This window comes from Clytia hemisphaerica, unplaced genomic scaffold, assembly GCF_902728285.1.
Source record: "Clytia hemisphaerica strain Z4C2 unplaced genomic scaffold, Clytia hemisphaerica genome assembly, whole genome shotgun sequence".
In the NCBI taxonomy this organism is placed as follows: Eukaryota; Metazoa; Cnidaria; class Hydrozoa; order Leptothecata; family Clytiidae; genus Clytia; species Clytia hemisphaerica.
Window position 1 is genome coordinate 409,676 of NW_027104054.1, and position 16,770 is coordinate 426,445.

Here is a 16,770-nt window from a genome sequence, read left to right on the forward strand (position 1 = left end):
CTAGGCTATATTATGAGCCTTATTTGAACCATTTTTGGACTTTTGGATCCTCAGATCTTAAGGTCAACGTTAAAACTCACAGTAGAGTAGATTTTCTTCAAGTCCTCCAAACACTCAAAAAGAAAAGCCGATAAACTTTAAGCAAACCGAAAAATCCGGCAACAAAAGATCGGGAAATTTTTCAGTTTCCGGTTTTGAAAATAATTATTTTCTTTTAAAGTTTCCTAAAATGCTTAGATCGCAAACGACGACCCTTATAAACGTGACATTCAGGATGTAAAAAGATTAAACTAAACCTTAAACGTTATAATGTTTATACACCCCCTTCTCACAGACCCGGTAGGATTTTTTCAGCCACTTGGGATAAAACTAACGGACTGAAACTCAGTAATTCTTTTCAGAAAATTCAGTGGGGATGGGAAAAATATAATAATATTCTGCAGTGAAGATTGCTTAATTTGATTATCAGTGGGGACGAAATTTTGGACAATTTTTCCAGTGGGAAGGGTCCCAGTGGGTCTGTGAGAAGGGGGTGTATTTATTGTCAAAAGTATCATCAAACGACTTTTGAAAAAAATCTGGTTTAATTCTTAAAAATTTCAAACAAACGATGAGGTTAAAACATCATTAGTTGCAAATTTAGTTTTCGGCTTTAATTTTGATTCTCAATATAGCCACATTCCGTAAAAGGGCCTGGTAACTAGCTGTAGGGACTTTTTCGATGATATGCGCCATCTTGCGAAATTTTCAAACCAAAACAAGCCAAGATTGAGAGGAAATACTATCCGTAGATCTAACACGATTTTTTTTCCTATCCGTAATTCCGTTTTCAGGGGGTATTGGGTCATTAACAGTTAGGTAGGGTCAGGGTTGCTAGTAACGGCTTGTCACTGTGCCGGGTGCATACTCGGCGCCTTGGGCCCCGCAGGGTTGCTAGTAACGGCTCGAATTTCAGTCAGGTTAAAAAAGGGGTACCTTTACCCATATTATAATAACATTACCCCCGTCTTTTTTGTCATTCTATAAGTATTTCCAAATTTTGTATTCTGCTGTGCGAGTGTGGCTCAACGGATAGCGTGTTGGCTTCCCAATCCGAAGGTCTTTCTTTAGTGGTGGTTCGAATCCGGCTCGGTGCGATGATTTGATTGGTCGAAAAAAGATTGACAGGTATCTAAACTTAGACAGAAATGAGAAACTAAGTCTCAAACAGTCAGTAGAAGCAAAGATACAGAAGAAAGATAGGAAAGGAAAAGGAGTAGAAGGATGTAGATATACGGATAGTAGTTATCACCTACCAGATTGAGAGGAAAAGTAGAGAAGACTGAAATATTTAGCAGATTGGAGTTGTTTTCCACAATGAAAAGTATCTGCAGTTCCAGCTTGTGTTTTTGTGAAAGACTCTAATGGTAACCCTATTAAATTCCATCGTTTGCCAAAGGATCCTGAATTATGAAAACAGTACAAAAAACTTTTCAAACAGATTTGGAAATTTGGTGTCATATGTTCTGACCATTGGAGTTTGTTTCAGATCATCTTCTAATGATTTACCAGATGTTATAGTTCCTGAATCCCAATACAAACTGATCAAGAAAATTAAGTATGAACGAGTAAAGAAGTGTTGGGTTTTTTATCTGGAATTCTATCAGTTTCAAGAACAATGCTATGGAGAAAATGAGCAAGCAGTACATAATCGAAACCCCAACAACAAACCAGGAGGTTGACCATCAGGAGATTTCTTTTGATAGTTGCTCACTTAGCTTTGTTTTGGTTTTGGTCTTGGCTTTGTTGAACACTTTACTGACAGCTCGATGTTTAATAGCAAATATGATACACGAAGGGTACAAACACATCAAAGGTCATGCTTAAAGGATGAGGTTACCGAAGACATTATTTATGTGCTGGCTTGAAAATTAATGCCAATGATGGATGTTTTTATAGAACTGAATTCTGAAGTTCATAAAAAAATTACATATAAACAATATGAGGGTCCTCAAGATTATTGCAGTCAATATAATCAGTCAATCACGGTATGAATTCTCCAACCCTAGTTTTGTATTCAGGATGTGTATTATATTATTTTCATTTGCGTAGTCGTAAAACTTTGCATACAATTCAATCCCACTGTGGACTGAGACAGCGAGATTGAGCCTATGGACACTGATCAAATTACAACATGGGATTTACAGTTACAGTAAATGACATTTTTTTGTATGTAACTCTTGGAATTCAAGATTGCAAAATAAATTTCAAAACAGACAAAATATTTTTTTGTATCAACAAGAATTTCTATTTGGTGGGATTGTTTCTAATATATTTGTAGGTATATATGTGATATCTTTAAAATGTAATTCATGGAAAATATTTTATGACTTCAAATATTTTATGACTTCAAATATTTAAAAAAACTAATTTGAAAGAAGATCTTTCTCACTCTATACTGCCCTCTTTACACACTTTTCTTGTTATACAAAGTACAGTAATAGATAAAACTCTCAATTTTTTTTTGCTCTTTTGCTGTTTGCTTTTCATTAAATATTGATATGGTTTCTCTTTTATTTTATTTGGTCTTGTTATTATTATACAGAGAAAAGAACGATTTTGTTTAAATTACTGTACTGAAAATTAATGGTTTTTATGAGAGAAAGCAAAGGACACACTTTTCATACTAATTCCTACTAAAATTTTAATGTAAACCTGTTAAAAAGGTTTAGTTTTTGCATGGTACCCTCAAAATCCTAGATCCGCCCCTGATTCCTCAGCTTCTTCTTTGCTAAATCTGCTTATTTTTCTTATAGTGCTCACTCAGATTTGCTCAGATCCATAAGCCGCCTAACTGAAAACGAAAGTGAAATCTACCATTTTGAAAAATTTATCCCTACACGCCAATTCGACCGCGTCCGCGGAATGTGGCTAATAACTCAACGAATTTGCGATCGTGCCTTATCGAGCTATAAAAAGTTCACTGAATAAATATAATTAGATTTTCTATATGACGAATCTTACATTTTAGATATGGTCCCAGGAAACGTTCCAAAAATATCCCCTGGAGCATATCAAATCAACATCCATTATCCAATTAAATTTTACCAAATCCATCTTTGCTGGTTCGTCTTTTCATCCAAACAACTCTAAAACACTAAGTGTTTAATCAATTTAATCCAAAGTCCAAAAGAATTTAAAAATTGTGAACCGCAGGAGCGTCTTAGATGGAGATTTGAGATTAACAACAACAAATACATAATATTTTTGTTAGAAAGGTTTATAAGAACAATGAGGCTCGTTAACGCTGTTTATAAGAACCTCTGAAGGAATAACTAAATTATAAGCAGGTTAAGAGAAAAATCAGGAACAATTTAAGGCTCAAAGTGTCAGAAAATGACCACGGGCCACAGAGCCTCAGCTAAAGTTTTACTTGTTCTTGTAAAGAAGAATGTAATAGGTTATGACATAAAGGCAAACATCTCCTCGCCAATATTTTAGAGTTTTTTTATATCATCACAGGAACTAACTACACAGTTTTTTTAGAAATATAGCTGTATTAGAACAAAGGTTTTAAGGACATATCCAACAACAATCTTCAACCTCCTGGAAAGGCTGACGATTAAGAATTTCGAATAAGGAAGAAAAATTGAAGTTAAAACCAACAACAAATTCTGTTCCTACAAATCACAAAAACATCCTTGTACGTATCTATTACACGCTTTTTTATAAGAATGGTGTAATTCCATTTCATCATGGATATTCTTAACTTTTTTGGGAAAATCATCCTAAAATATTCCTACAGCATTCTTAGGTTAGGATTCTAATTCAGACTATATTTAACATTTAGTACATACGTATCAAGCATAAAATGGCATTTTTGTGAAAAGAGTGAGCCTTACTTGGGGGTAATTGACAATTTATAATTGAACATGCTCTAAAAATGGCATTCTTAGCTTGAGTAGCAAAATTCCATGATGGTGATATTCTTAGCATTATTCTTTATTTTTTGGCCATTTTCATCATGGACATTCTCATAAAGTGTATTCTTATTAAAAAAGCGTGTATTTTGTATGTTTCCCCGCTTTAGTTCTAGAGAGTTCCTAATCATCAGGGCTTTCATTTGTTATGATAATATTTAGATTTAAGGTCAGTATCCTCACACTTGTTTGTTTTTCTCAGATTTGTTTTCGAACTAAAATAAAACTTTGTTAGTTTTATCACTGTCAAATTTTGAGAGAAGCTTACTGATAAATAACACATCTGGGATATTAAAAAAACACACTGACAATGGTCTAATATTAAGCCGGGGTAGGATAATGAGTAAACCTGGTCAAAATTAATTGAAATCCCTTACCCCGATCAAGACTGTGAACTTTATGGACTTACCCATCGGTCAATAATCATAGTAGAGGAATTCTAGTAAAACCTTCTTTTATGTTTAAAATTGAGTTTTTTCTTACCCCAGTTAGTTTTTGAGTTCTCAAACCCGGTGGAATTCAAAACTTCACTGTGTCACTGAGACAGGGGTGTAAAAAACACACCCTCAGTGGAGTGGCCTGGGAGAATATTCCATATTCAGTATTCAGTGGGGATTAAATAAATGCCAAAAGGGAGAAAACAACACGGTTTCACTCATAAATCCATGTCATATGTTTTAGGTTTTATTGCTTAAAGCTCAGAAATCCAGTGGAGGTTTACAAACTACAGAGACTTGAGTTTTGACAATGAGTTTTGGAACAGGGATAAAAATTTTGGTAATTCACTCGCCAGAGCCATTTTTAGCCAATTTTCGCAATTGGGGGAGACGGAGGTCGCACTTTAGCATATTCTGCAACCGACAAAACAAGAATAGGTCCCTTTATAAATGCTTCATGTTCTGAAAGGTTAAAGACAATTCAATTCGGTGGTTTTGATTTCGATTTTTTTTACCATATTGCCGACATAACCATTCGTAAAAATTGTGCTTCGAGTCAGTGGCGTTGTGAATTGAAACCGTTGCATTTAATAATGCTATATTGTAGTATTGTACACAAAAGAACTTGTAATTTAGCTAGATTGTAAAGAAGTTACTAATTAACTTTATTGCGAGCGAAGCGAGCGAAAAAAAATTAAAATTATCTTAGTAAAAATGGTCTTGGGGCGCAATTAAAGGCGCATAGAGTATGATTTTTAAGATTGGGGCGCTCTTCGGCGCCCCTTCAAAATAGCTCCGCTGGAGGGGGCGGCCCCCCTGCCACAACGCCACTGCATCGAATACTAATTGCGGTGATATATTTTTATAGTGCTCTTAAATACAATGTTGTATTAAATATTTTTTCTAAATATCATTCAAATCAACACTACCTTATTGGTATATATTTTCGCGTGTTACAAATTTTCGCGAATCGCGAAATTTTTTCGAAAAAACGTGTTTCGTGTGTATTAAATTTCGCGATTGCCGACTTCTGGAAAATTTTCGCGTGTATTAAATTTCGCGATTCACTAAACTAGGTATTTTCAGAAAGTGGGAATATAAAGCAAGAAAAAGAGTGATTTTGTTTGAAACACAACGTTTTTTATGTAAAAATACTAACAGAATACTAAGAAAAAATTTTTTGCGTGTATTTAATTTCGCGATTTTGTAATTTTGAAAAATTTAAACAGTATTAAATTTCGCGAAAATTGACCAAAAAACTCGCGAAATTAAGTACCTGCGAAAATTTGTAACACGCGAAATTATATACCAATAAGGTATGTCGCGAAAAAGCTTCCCGTGTGCAGCAGCTTGTGCAAAGGGATTTAATGATTGAATATTGTTCCTTGAATGTAGAAGATCAAAATTGAAAAATTTTTGTTCCATTCAAAAGAGCATGAAAAACTGATAAAGGAAAAGGTCACAACCTATACCTGAAAATGAATATATCAGGAGATATAGGGAAATAAGGCAAAATGACGTCATCGAAAAATAAAAATTTGCAAAAATTCAACCTTCCAGTGAACATAAAATATTATTATATATTTTCCTTTATAAAGACGGCTTCCAAGAATCCGGTATTTGACGAAAAAAATGAACGATATTCCGGTATTGAAAGGCCGAATTTCTGGTGCTCATTCATTTTGACCTGTATTAGAGAAATCTTTAGCCGGTACGGTATTTCAAGAAAACATTTCCGGTATTCCGGTATTTTGTACCCTCTTTATACATACTGTTTTTATCCATTTTTTATTCTCCAGAATAAATCAGGTCCTCAATGACAGTAATAGTAGCAGGTGATTCGAATGCTGAATAAATCTGAGTATCGTTCTGACGTTCACCAAAACGACGAAGCGATCCTTTGAAGATTTCCTGATTATTGAAATAGACTTCATATTTTGTTGATCCATTAACGGCAATATTGTTGAATCGAATCTCCACACTTTTGAAGTATTTTGTTTCGATACAACGTTTAATGGATGGTTGACATTCATCATCATTGTTGGTGTCAGACGGCATTGTAGAGCTGATGGAGCTCGTTTCTGATCCATGCAGCTCTGTAGATTTTTCCGTGCTGGTTTCAGAACCGTCTGAGCCCTGGAGCCCCGTTGCCATCCGGCGTTGTCTTCTTTGTTGATGGTCGTGTTGGTGTGAAAAATTATTGTTAGTCGATTGCGTCTCAGATGTGTCACTTTCTTCGTCCAAATTATTGTTAACTTCTTGTTTATCATAGAAGATGTTAACAGCATTGCTTGATTGATCCTGGTTTTCAAAACCGAAATCTGATTTTGTGACGGCTTTCCTATGTTCATCAGTATCTTCAATGTCATCATGGTTTGATCCCATTTCTTCGTAATCGCCTTCCACAGCATCTTGAATTTCACTATCCATATAATCATCCAGTAAACCTTCGGAGATACCTTTATCCTGACTCCAACTTCCTTGGCCTGTGGCTTTAGAATCACCAATAAAGTCTTCATCATCCATCAATGTTCTGGTAATATCTCTCCGATTCCTTTCGATTTCATGACCTCCTGATCCATGACCAATTGATCCATCGACAAATGATGCATGACCTTTTGCATGTCCTTGTCCAGAGTTTGATGAGTCAGCATTAGCCATCGTGTTCAGAATCATCTTTTTTCCATTTTCATTCCACATAATAAGGTCTAATTGATGTGTCCATTGATTTAAAGCGAAAACCAGGTATTTGACGAATCGGTTTCTTTCGCCTCCACTGTAACCACCGATAGTTAGAATCTCAGATTGATTGCCAAGATACATTACATGGTTTTTGATTCTCTTCACATTGAATCTGATGAAACCATGTTTGGGTGGCCATTTGAATGGTAGATATCCAAGCAATTGCTTCTCCGATGGATTGATTATCCTTTGACCTAAATAAATACAAGTTCAGGGATTTTGAGATCAAGGATGCTTAAAGCCAGATTAATATTATGTTTTCCGAGGTCTGAATCGCTGCTTCAAATATGCTGAGCTTGCATAAAGATTGCAGTCATTTCAACTAATCATCAAAACAAAAGATGGCACGTGACGTAACTTAATTGTTCGATTCAACACTGCAATGTCTTCACTTAATATAACATTTTAATGACCAGAGAGTGTACAATGTTTTGACTGCAAAGTGTCGAATAAGAATTGGAAAGAATTGTCTGCGTTTTTTATGGAGCTGTTGAAAAACTTTTGTGGTAGATGGTAGACTAAAAATGTATTTTCGGAAAATTTTTCTAAAAGTTTACTTGTCTCAAAATCTTGAAAAATGTTTTTTTTGCGGAACGAGCGTTGAGCGCGCGAAGCGCGCGAAGCGAGTGGAGCATCCTTTCTCTAGATCTGCGCATGCGAGATGTGGGAATTTTGTTGTATATGCTTGAAAAATCAAAAAGTCAATCAGGTTACCACGTGAAATATCTCCTTTGCTAAACGAAAGCCAAAAAGATCTCTTTTGCTACTAAACGATAGCCAAAAGCTGAAAGTATCAACCAAATCGTAGTAGTAGTAGTTATTTTCTCATGATTTTATGCTGTAAAAATGATCTATTTTGGACTTTTGGTCATTTTTCATGATGATATAATTGGTGGTTGTCCCTTTTGGATTTTCAAACTTGACAATGAAACTTTCAAACACAGACATTGATACACAGTATTTTTTGTGGTGTTATGCATGGCTGAAATTGATCCTGTTTTGGACTTTGTTATTGTCGTATTCATCATCGGCTGGCGACCGTTCCTTTTCACTTTTCAAACCCGACACAGATTTTTTACAAACATATCACTATGAGAATTCAATATAGGATACTGAAACACAGTTCCTGTGTAAATTTTAACAAGATTGGAGAAATTTTCACAGTCAGACAGTGTTATGGCTGAAAATAATCATTTTTGGCGACCATTCCTTTTGATTTTTCAAACCCGACACATTTTTTACAAACATATCACTATGAGAATTCAGTAAAGGATACTAAAACACAATTCCTGTGTAAATTTGAACAAGATCGGAGAAATTTTCACAATATTATGGCTGAAAATGATCGTTTTGGACTTTGTCGTAATTTCGTCGCGGCTGGCGACCATTCCTTTTGATTTTTCAAACCCGACACAGATTTTTTACAAACATATCACTATGAGAATTCAGTAAAGGATACTAAAACACAATTCCTGTGTAAATTTAAACAAGATTGGAGAAACTTTCACAGTAATTATGGCTGAAAATGATCGTTTTTGGACTATTTTGTCGTAATTTCGTCGCGGCTAGCGACCGTTCCTTTTGATTTTTCAAACCCGACACATATTTTTTACAAACATATGACTATGAGAATTCAGTAAAGGATACTAAATTACAATTCCTGCGTAAATTTGAACAAGATCGGAGAAATTTTCACAGTGTTATAACTGAAAATAATATTTTTTGGACTTTGTCGTAATTTCATTGGCTGGGGCGACCGTTCCTTTTGAACATTTTTCAAACGCGAAACAGGTTTTTTCCAAATATAACAATATTTATTACATACACACTATTGAACCATTTTATTTGGTTTATCCTACTCTTCTCTAAGTATTATCCCAGCAGAAAAAATAATGCTTAGCTAAAAACCCGTGGCTTAATGGAATAGACTTTTGCGGGGATTAAATTTTGCTGATTTCGTGGATTTGGGTGTCATCCGCGAAATTAAGTCTCAATGGAAATTTGGAAAGGCCTCATCCGCGAAATATTTCTAAACAAAACTCAAAACTTGTCAAACAAATACTTTTTGAATGTTTACTGGCATCAAAGAAGTGCTAATAATGTGTATTTCAACAACAAAAATGCACGATTTGACAGTTAAGTCACAAAATCGTGAAAATATTGCCACCCGCGAAAGTAAGTCCCTGCAAAATTTTTAAATTTCGCGGGTAGGCCCAATCGTGAAATTAAATCCTCGCGAAAGTTTATCCCATTAACGAAATTTTATCCGGACAATCAAATCAACGGCGCATCATTGCTTCGCTATTGGCAAGTTTAGAAATAAATAAATTTATAAGAACTTGGAAATATTGACTTCTAAATGTTTATCTCCTTTAGCTCCAATTTTGAACTTTTTAGTTGAGGATGAGTGGGCGGGGGATGGGCTTTGTTGTTTAAGCAAGAAAGTGCATGTGTAATCACTTAGAAGAGCTAAACTTCCAGCTGGTTTATTCATTCGTTAAGATTATTTCTCATACTCGCTCTGCAATAGATTTATTGCTTTGGCTTTCTGATCTGTTCTGATTAGTAGTTTGTGGGCAACGTTCGAACACAACTAATTCGTTTGTTTGATACTAGATTTTAAAGTTGTCAAGTTCTTTCCTCACAATCCATGATTGTCTTAATTGGTTCTGGATTGATAAATAGTTTAAACATTGCAAATTCTTTCAGGGCTCAGACTTAAGCCCAGCAACCTAAATTTCTTGTGTCCTGAATTAGATTCATCTACAAACTTTCAACTTTTCAACAGGAATTGTGAGGGACCTATTTTGTGTGGATATCTATGATATCGATATTTAGTAAATGAGTTGTGTTTTATACAACTACTCTCGAGTGAAAAATTCCGACCAGTAAAGGTAGATTGTTGATTTTTATCTTTTATTATATATTATTATTATATATTTTTATTATATTTATTATGCACAGTAAAAAAAGAAATTTGTAGTTTTTAAATTTATTATACTAGATAATATTCTATTAAAAAATGTAAACAATATAATAACAGAAAATTTTGATATCAAGAATAATTCAATACATCTCATGCCCATTGCTAAGACCTAGCCGTTTAAAACTCTGTCAAGCTTAACATAAGGGGTATAACTAATGAAGTATAAGCCCGGAGGGATAGAATTAGGCTTATACTTCATTGGGTATAACGTATTTTTTAAATGGTCCAATTTGTTACGTTGTCGAATTTGAGGACTTCTTTTTGCAAAATTGATTTGAAGAAAAGCTACCCTATTTCTATTAACCTATACTAAACATCACCCACGGTACGAGATAAAAATCCCGCTTTTTAGTGAAGTGCTCGATACCTTAGTACACTCATTTTTTTATAAGCATAACGTTTATAAGCATACTGAAGCTCAAATTTCCAGAAAAATTAAGCATATACTAAGCATACATTGAGGCTGAGCCAAAGAAATTTTTAGAACCATAATTTTCATAAATTTCTTACCTAGCATAGCGTTAAGCATAACTCGAGGCTCAAAATTGAGCTTTAGGCATAGTAAGCTTCAGCCGAAATTTATCGTATGCTTTTAAAAAAAATTAGTGCATTAGAATTTTTACTTTCTGCGTCTTCGAGTTGTGAAGGAATTCTTGCGTTTTACAAACTACACGTTTTTGGTGTGGATCGAATCCGTTAGGTAATCTTTGGCAATTTTCTCATTCCTTTTCTTATGTAAATCGAAAGTATTTTTACATTTTTGGAAGATTTGTCAATAACCTTAGCCAGGCAATCAAAAGTATGTTTTTATCGCTTTTAGCAGCGAGCGCAGCGAGCGCTGAATTTCCTGAGTCACAAAACTTCGCTTTGCGAAAACGGAACGCTCGTTCCGCAACCCCTTTCATGTTGATTTACCTATTTTCATCCCAATTGTTCTATAGAAAAACAGCTATTACTTTTGATGCATCAATTTAGAAAAATGTTCTGAAAAATTTAAAACAGTTCAATTCCGTTTGAAAAAATTTCGAAACAAAAAGGTTAATTACCCATTAAAACTTATAGCACTTTTTATAAAAGAGGGTGATGCAACATATTATCAACGTCTTTTTAAAGTTCATGACGTCATTTTTGCAATTAAATTCTTAATTACTTTTATGGGATTCGATCATGCGTAAAGCAAAATGTTGTAAAGACAATTTTTTGTTAAAAGTGTAAAGGAACCTGAAACATAACTTTTATGCTCAAATTTTTGACTATGGTCAGAGCCCTTAAACAATTTAAAGTAGGCTTACTGTGATACTGTAGGTCTTTGATAGTGAAACCTGTGGCATCTCCAGTAAAAATATTCAAACCATAATATCGATACATATCAGATTTGGTGAAAGTTGTAGGGGAGTGACCATTAAGAAGTACTTCAATGGTGATCTTTCCATCAAGATTTGATTGATATGTTATATTGACTCTGTGAAAATCATCATCCTTAGGTATTGGTGAATTTGTTGGTAGTACTTCAGTACCTTCTTTCAATGTTTTGAGAAATTCCAGTATACTCAGTATAGCTGTTTTGTCAGAGGAAGGAGTCAAACGAGCTATGAGCTGCTCTGGTATGTGGATATTGGTTGGATGTTTGATGGTTAAGAGTGATCTTGAAGTCTGATTGGTCCAATCTTGATTAAACTGCATGAATTTAAACGAGAGATATCCATCACGTGGTGGCCATTGGAAGGGAATTTCCCCGATAATTTCTTCTTCTAGTCCGACTTGGATCTTTTCCGATGCTAACAAATAATACAGACAAAATGTTTTTTTTAAATTTGCATATTCGGATTAATGGCAATTGGCAAAATTTAATCTAGGTAGTACACTATCCTAAATTACCCAATTCTTATTCCCTTATTCAGAATTGATATCATCCTACCAACAACCCCTCGCTCCTCGCACCTAAAAACCGTAGCGCTAACTGAGAATTCCCGTTTTCCTCATCTTCACATAAACATGTTAAGGAATTTATAGAATTACTATCCAAAGCTGGCTCCTCGCACCTAAAAGCTGTAGCGCTAACTGAGAATTCCCGTTTTACTCATCTTCGCATAAACATGTTAAGGAATTCATAGAATTACTATCCAAGATCAGGTGGATAAATTTCGTCCTTATTGAGACTCGTCGTACTGTATCCTAGCTGGTCGAATTACCAGCATCTCATGCCATAGAACTAACTGTGGCGGCGACTGAACCAATGAAGTAGAAGCCTGTAGGGCTAGAAGTAAATCTATTAGCTAGAAATTAAAGCCATTAAATCCTACCTAAGTTGCGCGGCTTAGCGCGGTCTGCATGGATTTCACACAAATGACGGATAGAAAGTAAAATTTACCGCTAGATTTTCAAAAATGTACCACTTGAAAACAAAAAAAATCACTAGATTCAATCTGTCATCAAAAATATGCCGGACATTTCAAAGACTTCACTTTTTCTTGACTGTGGAGAAAGGTTAATGATTCGCTTCTAGCCATTCGGGCCTCTGTTTCATTGAACTGAACTATACACTCACCATAGATTTGCAAATCTTGGAAAATGATATTTTCCGCTGCCAACTGACCACCCATTAATATACCTACATCTTGAACACTTGTTTGAATATTGTTAATTTCCCCTTGATAATCGCCATCAAAATAAAAAAGCATTTTCAAACTGCCTTCCCCAATGGCTATGAGAGAAATATTTATCTGGTGAAGTTTAAACTTTTTCAAATGTGGTGTCTGATGTATAGCTAGATGTCCTTGAGAAACTCTAACTCGATGTGATCCTGCAACCATCTGAATTTCCAAAATATTTTGGAAATCTGAATTTTCAATTTTTAAGATGGTTCGATCTTCCTTGAAAAACTCGGGTGTTAATCGTTTGAGTATGAATGTGATTCTGCCTTTGTTTGTTGGCCATTGATAAGGATATGTTCCATAAGGGTTGGGTGATATTGATAAAGTTTCCATAGTTCTCCAATTCATATAGCGAAGGTTTTTGATAAAGACAGGCGCTGGCTTGTGATATGGACTACCAAGATAGCATTCAACATTACGATATCTGAATTTTCTTTTGTCTTCATGGCTCTTGAACAACATATCTAAAATGAGGTAGAAGAACTTTTTTACCGCAGGGACTTTACGGTCGGCGGGGAGCGGAAATAGCCTTTTTTCGAACGGAATGGAGCAAATTGACAAAAATTTCGACCGATTCTTCCTATTGATAGGACAATGCTGTATAAATAGAGAAAATACGTAAAAAATACTCAAAAATAAATGGACTTAAAACCTTTAACAAAGACTCTGTAGGAGTCTCGATATCGAAGGGATGTCATAAAGATCGTGAGAATTTTTAGAGAAAGCTTTCTTCAAATACGGGGATACAATCATAATCGTTAATCGTGCAAAATTACTCAAATCTGATTGGTTTATAGGAGTGCAATTAATCGTTAATTGCACTATTGACAGTTTCTTGCACTCGAATTCTAAACGACAGTATGTGATGCCAAAAAATGGCTTTCAACATCGGACCCTTACAGTGCAACCCTTGAGCAGTGAAAAGGTACCCTTACAAAGCATTTTACCAAACGTTTCTGACGCCCTTACATAAGTTTCATATCTTTCTTTTTTGCTGGAACCACCTTAAAATGAGCCTGAGATTTCAACGCAATGTGCAAAACAAATCAAATTGAGTGCTACAGTGAGTCAAAACTTTGAAGATACATCAGATTTACACTGTCAGACTTGCAATTCAGCAGTCCCACACCCTTACAGTGTTTCCAGCTAAAAGAAAACCCTTGTAGTTAACTCTATCAAAAGTTCACCCTTACAGTTCATTTCGAGGGTCTCAAAAACTCTATTCTTAAAGGCGGCGTAGTGCACTCTATCAAAAGTTCACCCTCACAGTGCATTTCAAGGGTCACAAAAACTCTATTCTTAAAGGTGGCGTGCTGTGGGTTGGACCATATGAGTGCCCGCCCTCGGGTTTTTCACTTACCTCCGTTAATGAATATCCTGAATTTCAAAGTAGTCCAGTTTCCTACTTCTTGTTGTTGTTCGACTCTAAGATTTATCGTTCTACCAATTTGTAATCGATCGTTGAAAGTCCATGTCCAGTTACGTTGGTCATTCAATGGATAAGTCAAGAACAACTTGTCTGAAATATAGAAAGTATTTTGCTCAGTAATAACTCGAACACATCAAAATATTACATTCATAATTTTCGGTTTACGCATGAAAAGATAATAACTAGGTCAACGTGTTTCAAACACACTGTTGGTGACCGCTTCAAAAAGAAAGGAGAGAAATGTCTGTAGCATTCATCAGGAAAATATTTTCACTTTATCCACTTTTTCCTAACGGTTAACTAATCTTTATAATAACAATGCACGATGCAGACTTTTTACTGTTGCTTAGATCTATGAACAGGTAAGGTAACGTCGAAAAAAGTCAAGAAAAGTAAAAATAAAACTAGCAAAATATGGCTTTGTCGCTAAAAGGTTCATAAGGTTACCCAAAGGCCTCTCTTTCGACCTGAAGGAACGAGAACACCACTTTTTCTCCCTGGACGTTCCACCTACCTTTGATCCTTCATTTGTCCCTTTATTGCTGAGCAATAGCAGAAAGGCAATGTATCCTTAGCTTAACAAGTTTCATGGTCCCTTCAGTAAACAAATGTCTTATAAACCCTTATTCCATAACTCTAAATTTCCTTAAATCAAACAACTTAGTGTTCTCCGTGAGTGTCGAGTTATGGAGACCCCCCTGTACAACTCGTACCTCCATCTTGGAGGATGGATAGTATTGTAATGACGTCGTCCGAAGATTCATTTCTTGAGATCATATGAAGAATGCTTCGAGGGCCATCTTGAGGGAAAGCACGTGGTGTAATGTCTATTGATAATGTCCAATGTGAAAAAGCTGATGGGATGATGTTGAGCAATTTATTCCGTTCTGGTTTGGTTTCTGCAGTGGAAAATTTTATTGTTAGGTTTGTGTTAATTTCAAGGAAATCTTTCAAATAAAGCATTCGAAAATCAAGCTTTTAAAAAAGAATGGCCGATATAGAGGAACTGTAAAGTTTATGGCTTGTTCAGACCTTTTCTGGCATTGGGCTGTTTCAGAAAAAATTTGAATATTGGGAGGGGTGAAGGATATAGCATTTTCTAGAAATTTACCCCCTCCCCGGACAATGTGAATTTTGACCCCCGGACAGCAGGTCTGACCCTTGGACAAGCATCAGTTGACCCCCTGGACATTCAAAATAACCCTCAAATCGATAGCAAAATTAACCCCAAACAGAGAAAGTTTAACCCCCGGAAAGGGCAAATTTTGTAGATTTTTCACTCCCCCAGACACTATATCCTCCACCCATGTACGGACATTTTCTGGAAGAGCCCATTTCCACGATTCGACTTAAAGTTTCTACTCGTATGTTTTTTATTATTCAACCTTCAGATGCTTTTTTAAAATCAAAGCCTTTCAGTACATGAATGCATGAAAAATTTGACTAAAATTCTGTCTTCTTATAGTATTAAAGATAGTTTATGCGCGTAAAAGTACCTTCAGTAATGTAGAAATAACGTTCTTTTGAAACTTCAACATCCTAAAACATAAAATTTGGATCATTTGTCAAAATCATTGATCGCTGGGGCCTTTTATGAGCTAACCCTACCAGACTATAATAATCTGAAACCAGTGGAAATTTCCTGAACGACTTTCAAACTGTTCAATAAAGATTGAGGGTACGGTAAGATGAATTAAATTGGAAGTTTTGTGTTCTTTCTTTTTTTATTGGCCCAAACACCAGAATTCAAGAATGTAGATAAGTTAACCTACTGGTATATCACATATCGAACCTAACATGCATTTCCTTTATATGGCAACCCCCTCCTCGTGAACCGCCGCTCTCCAATGGGCGCCGTATCTACAATCCTGGACAGAACTGTTTGTCCACCCGCCCTTCCTCAATTTGCCAATATCAATGTTGATGGTGAGTCTTATGAACGTGCAAAAATTTCACTCCAGCATTGATTTTGGGGGGAGAGGTGAAAAAAGGGTCATCGGACACAAGTTTTGAGCACGATTGTACAATCTTGAAAATTGAAAGAGCGAGGCGGCACTAGTTTGAGGGAATACGGTTGTGTTGAAGCGGGTCTGGCCACTCCCTCTTCAATCAATCTTTCTTTGGCAACAAACTTAAAACATCATACCTCTTTCTTCTCAAAATATTGCCATCCAATAGCATCTGCTAAACTGACATCTCTTAATGTCTGACTGACAATTTTATTCAATTGACAAATTTGCTGACCAGAATGATAATTGATTGATTGACATTTTCGGTAATTTTGACATTCGAAAATACATTCGATAGGTTTGTTTACATTGTACTTCGAAACTAAATTATATCCACGTAATTGTTTATTACGCCTTGTTATGGTGAATTGATCGGTTTTAGAAAAAGCAAAGTAGATTTGTAAGCACGATATCATAATAAGATATAGCGCCATCTTTCAGTATTTTTTATGACAACTTATTTTCAGCATTGTATCGTTCTATTTAATTAGAGAATCTGTACTTGTTACCAAAACTCTGACGATACACTCATCCTATTCAAAAATTATCCATGA

At 35.3% G+C, this 16,770-nt stretch overlaps 2 protein-coding genes across 2 annotated transcripts; both read right to left on the reverse strand.

Annotated features, from left to right (window-relative positions):
• Positions 1-5,956: 5,956 nt before the first annotated feature.
• LOC136811993 (uncharacterized) lies at positions 5,957-13,238 on the reverse strand. The gene is made up of 3 exons (XM_067068598.1): positions 12,673-13,238; positions 11,417-11,902; positions 5,957-7,332 (listed from the first exon to the last, which is right to left on the reverse strand). Exons 1-3 carry the CDS (start codon positions 13,124-13,126, stop codon positions 6,185-6,187), a joined length of 2,088 nt encoding a protein of 695 aa, XP_066924699.1. The 5' UTR covers positions 13,127-13,238; the 3' UTR covers positions 5,957-6,184.
• A 120-nt stretch (positions 13,239-13,358) lies between these two features.
• Positions 13,359-16,770, reverse strand: LOC136811977 (uncharacterized). Its single transcript, XM_067068582.1, has 5 exons — positions 16,354-16,770; positions 15,704-15,746; positions 14,921-15,106; positions 14,139-14,297; positions 13,359-13,375 (listed from the first exon to the last, which is right to left on the reverse strand). The coding sequence occupies exons 1-5, from the start codon at positions 16,648-16,650 to the stop codon at positions 13,359-13,361; spliced, it is 702 nt and encodes a 233-aa protein (XP_066924683.1). The 5' UTR covers positions 16,651-16,770.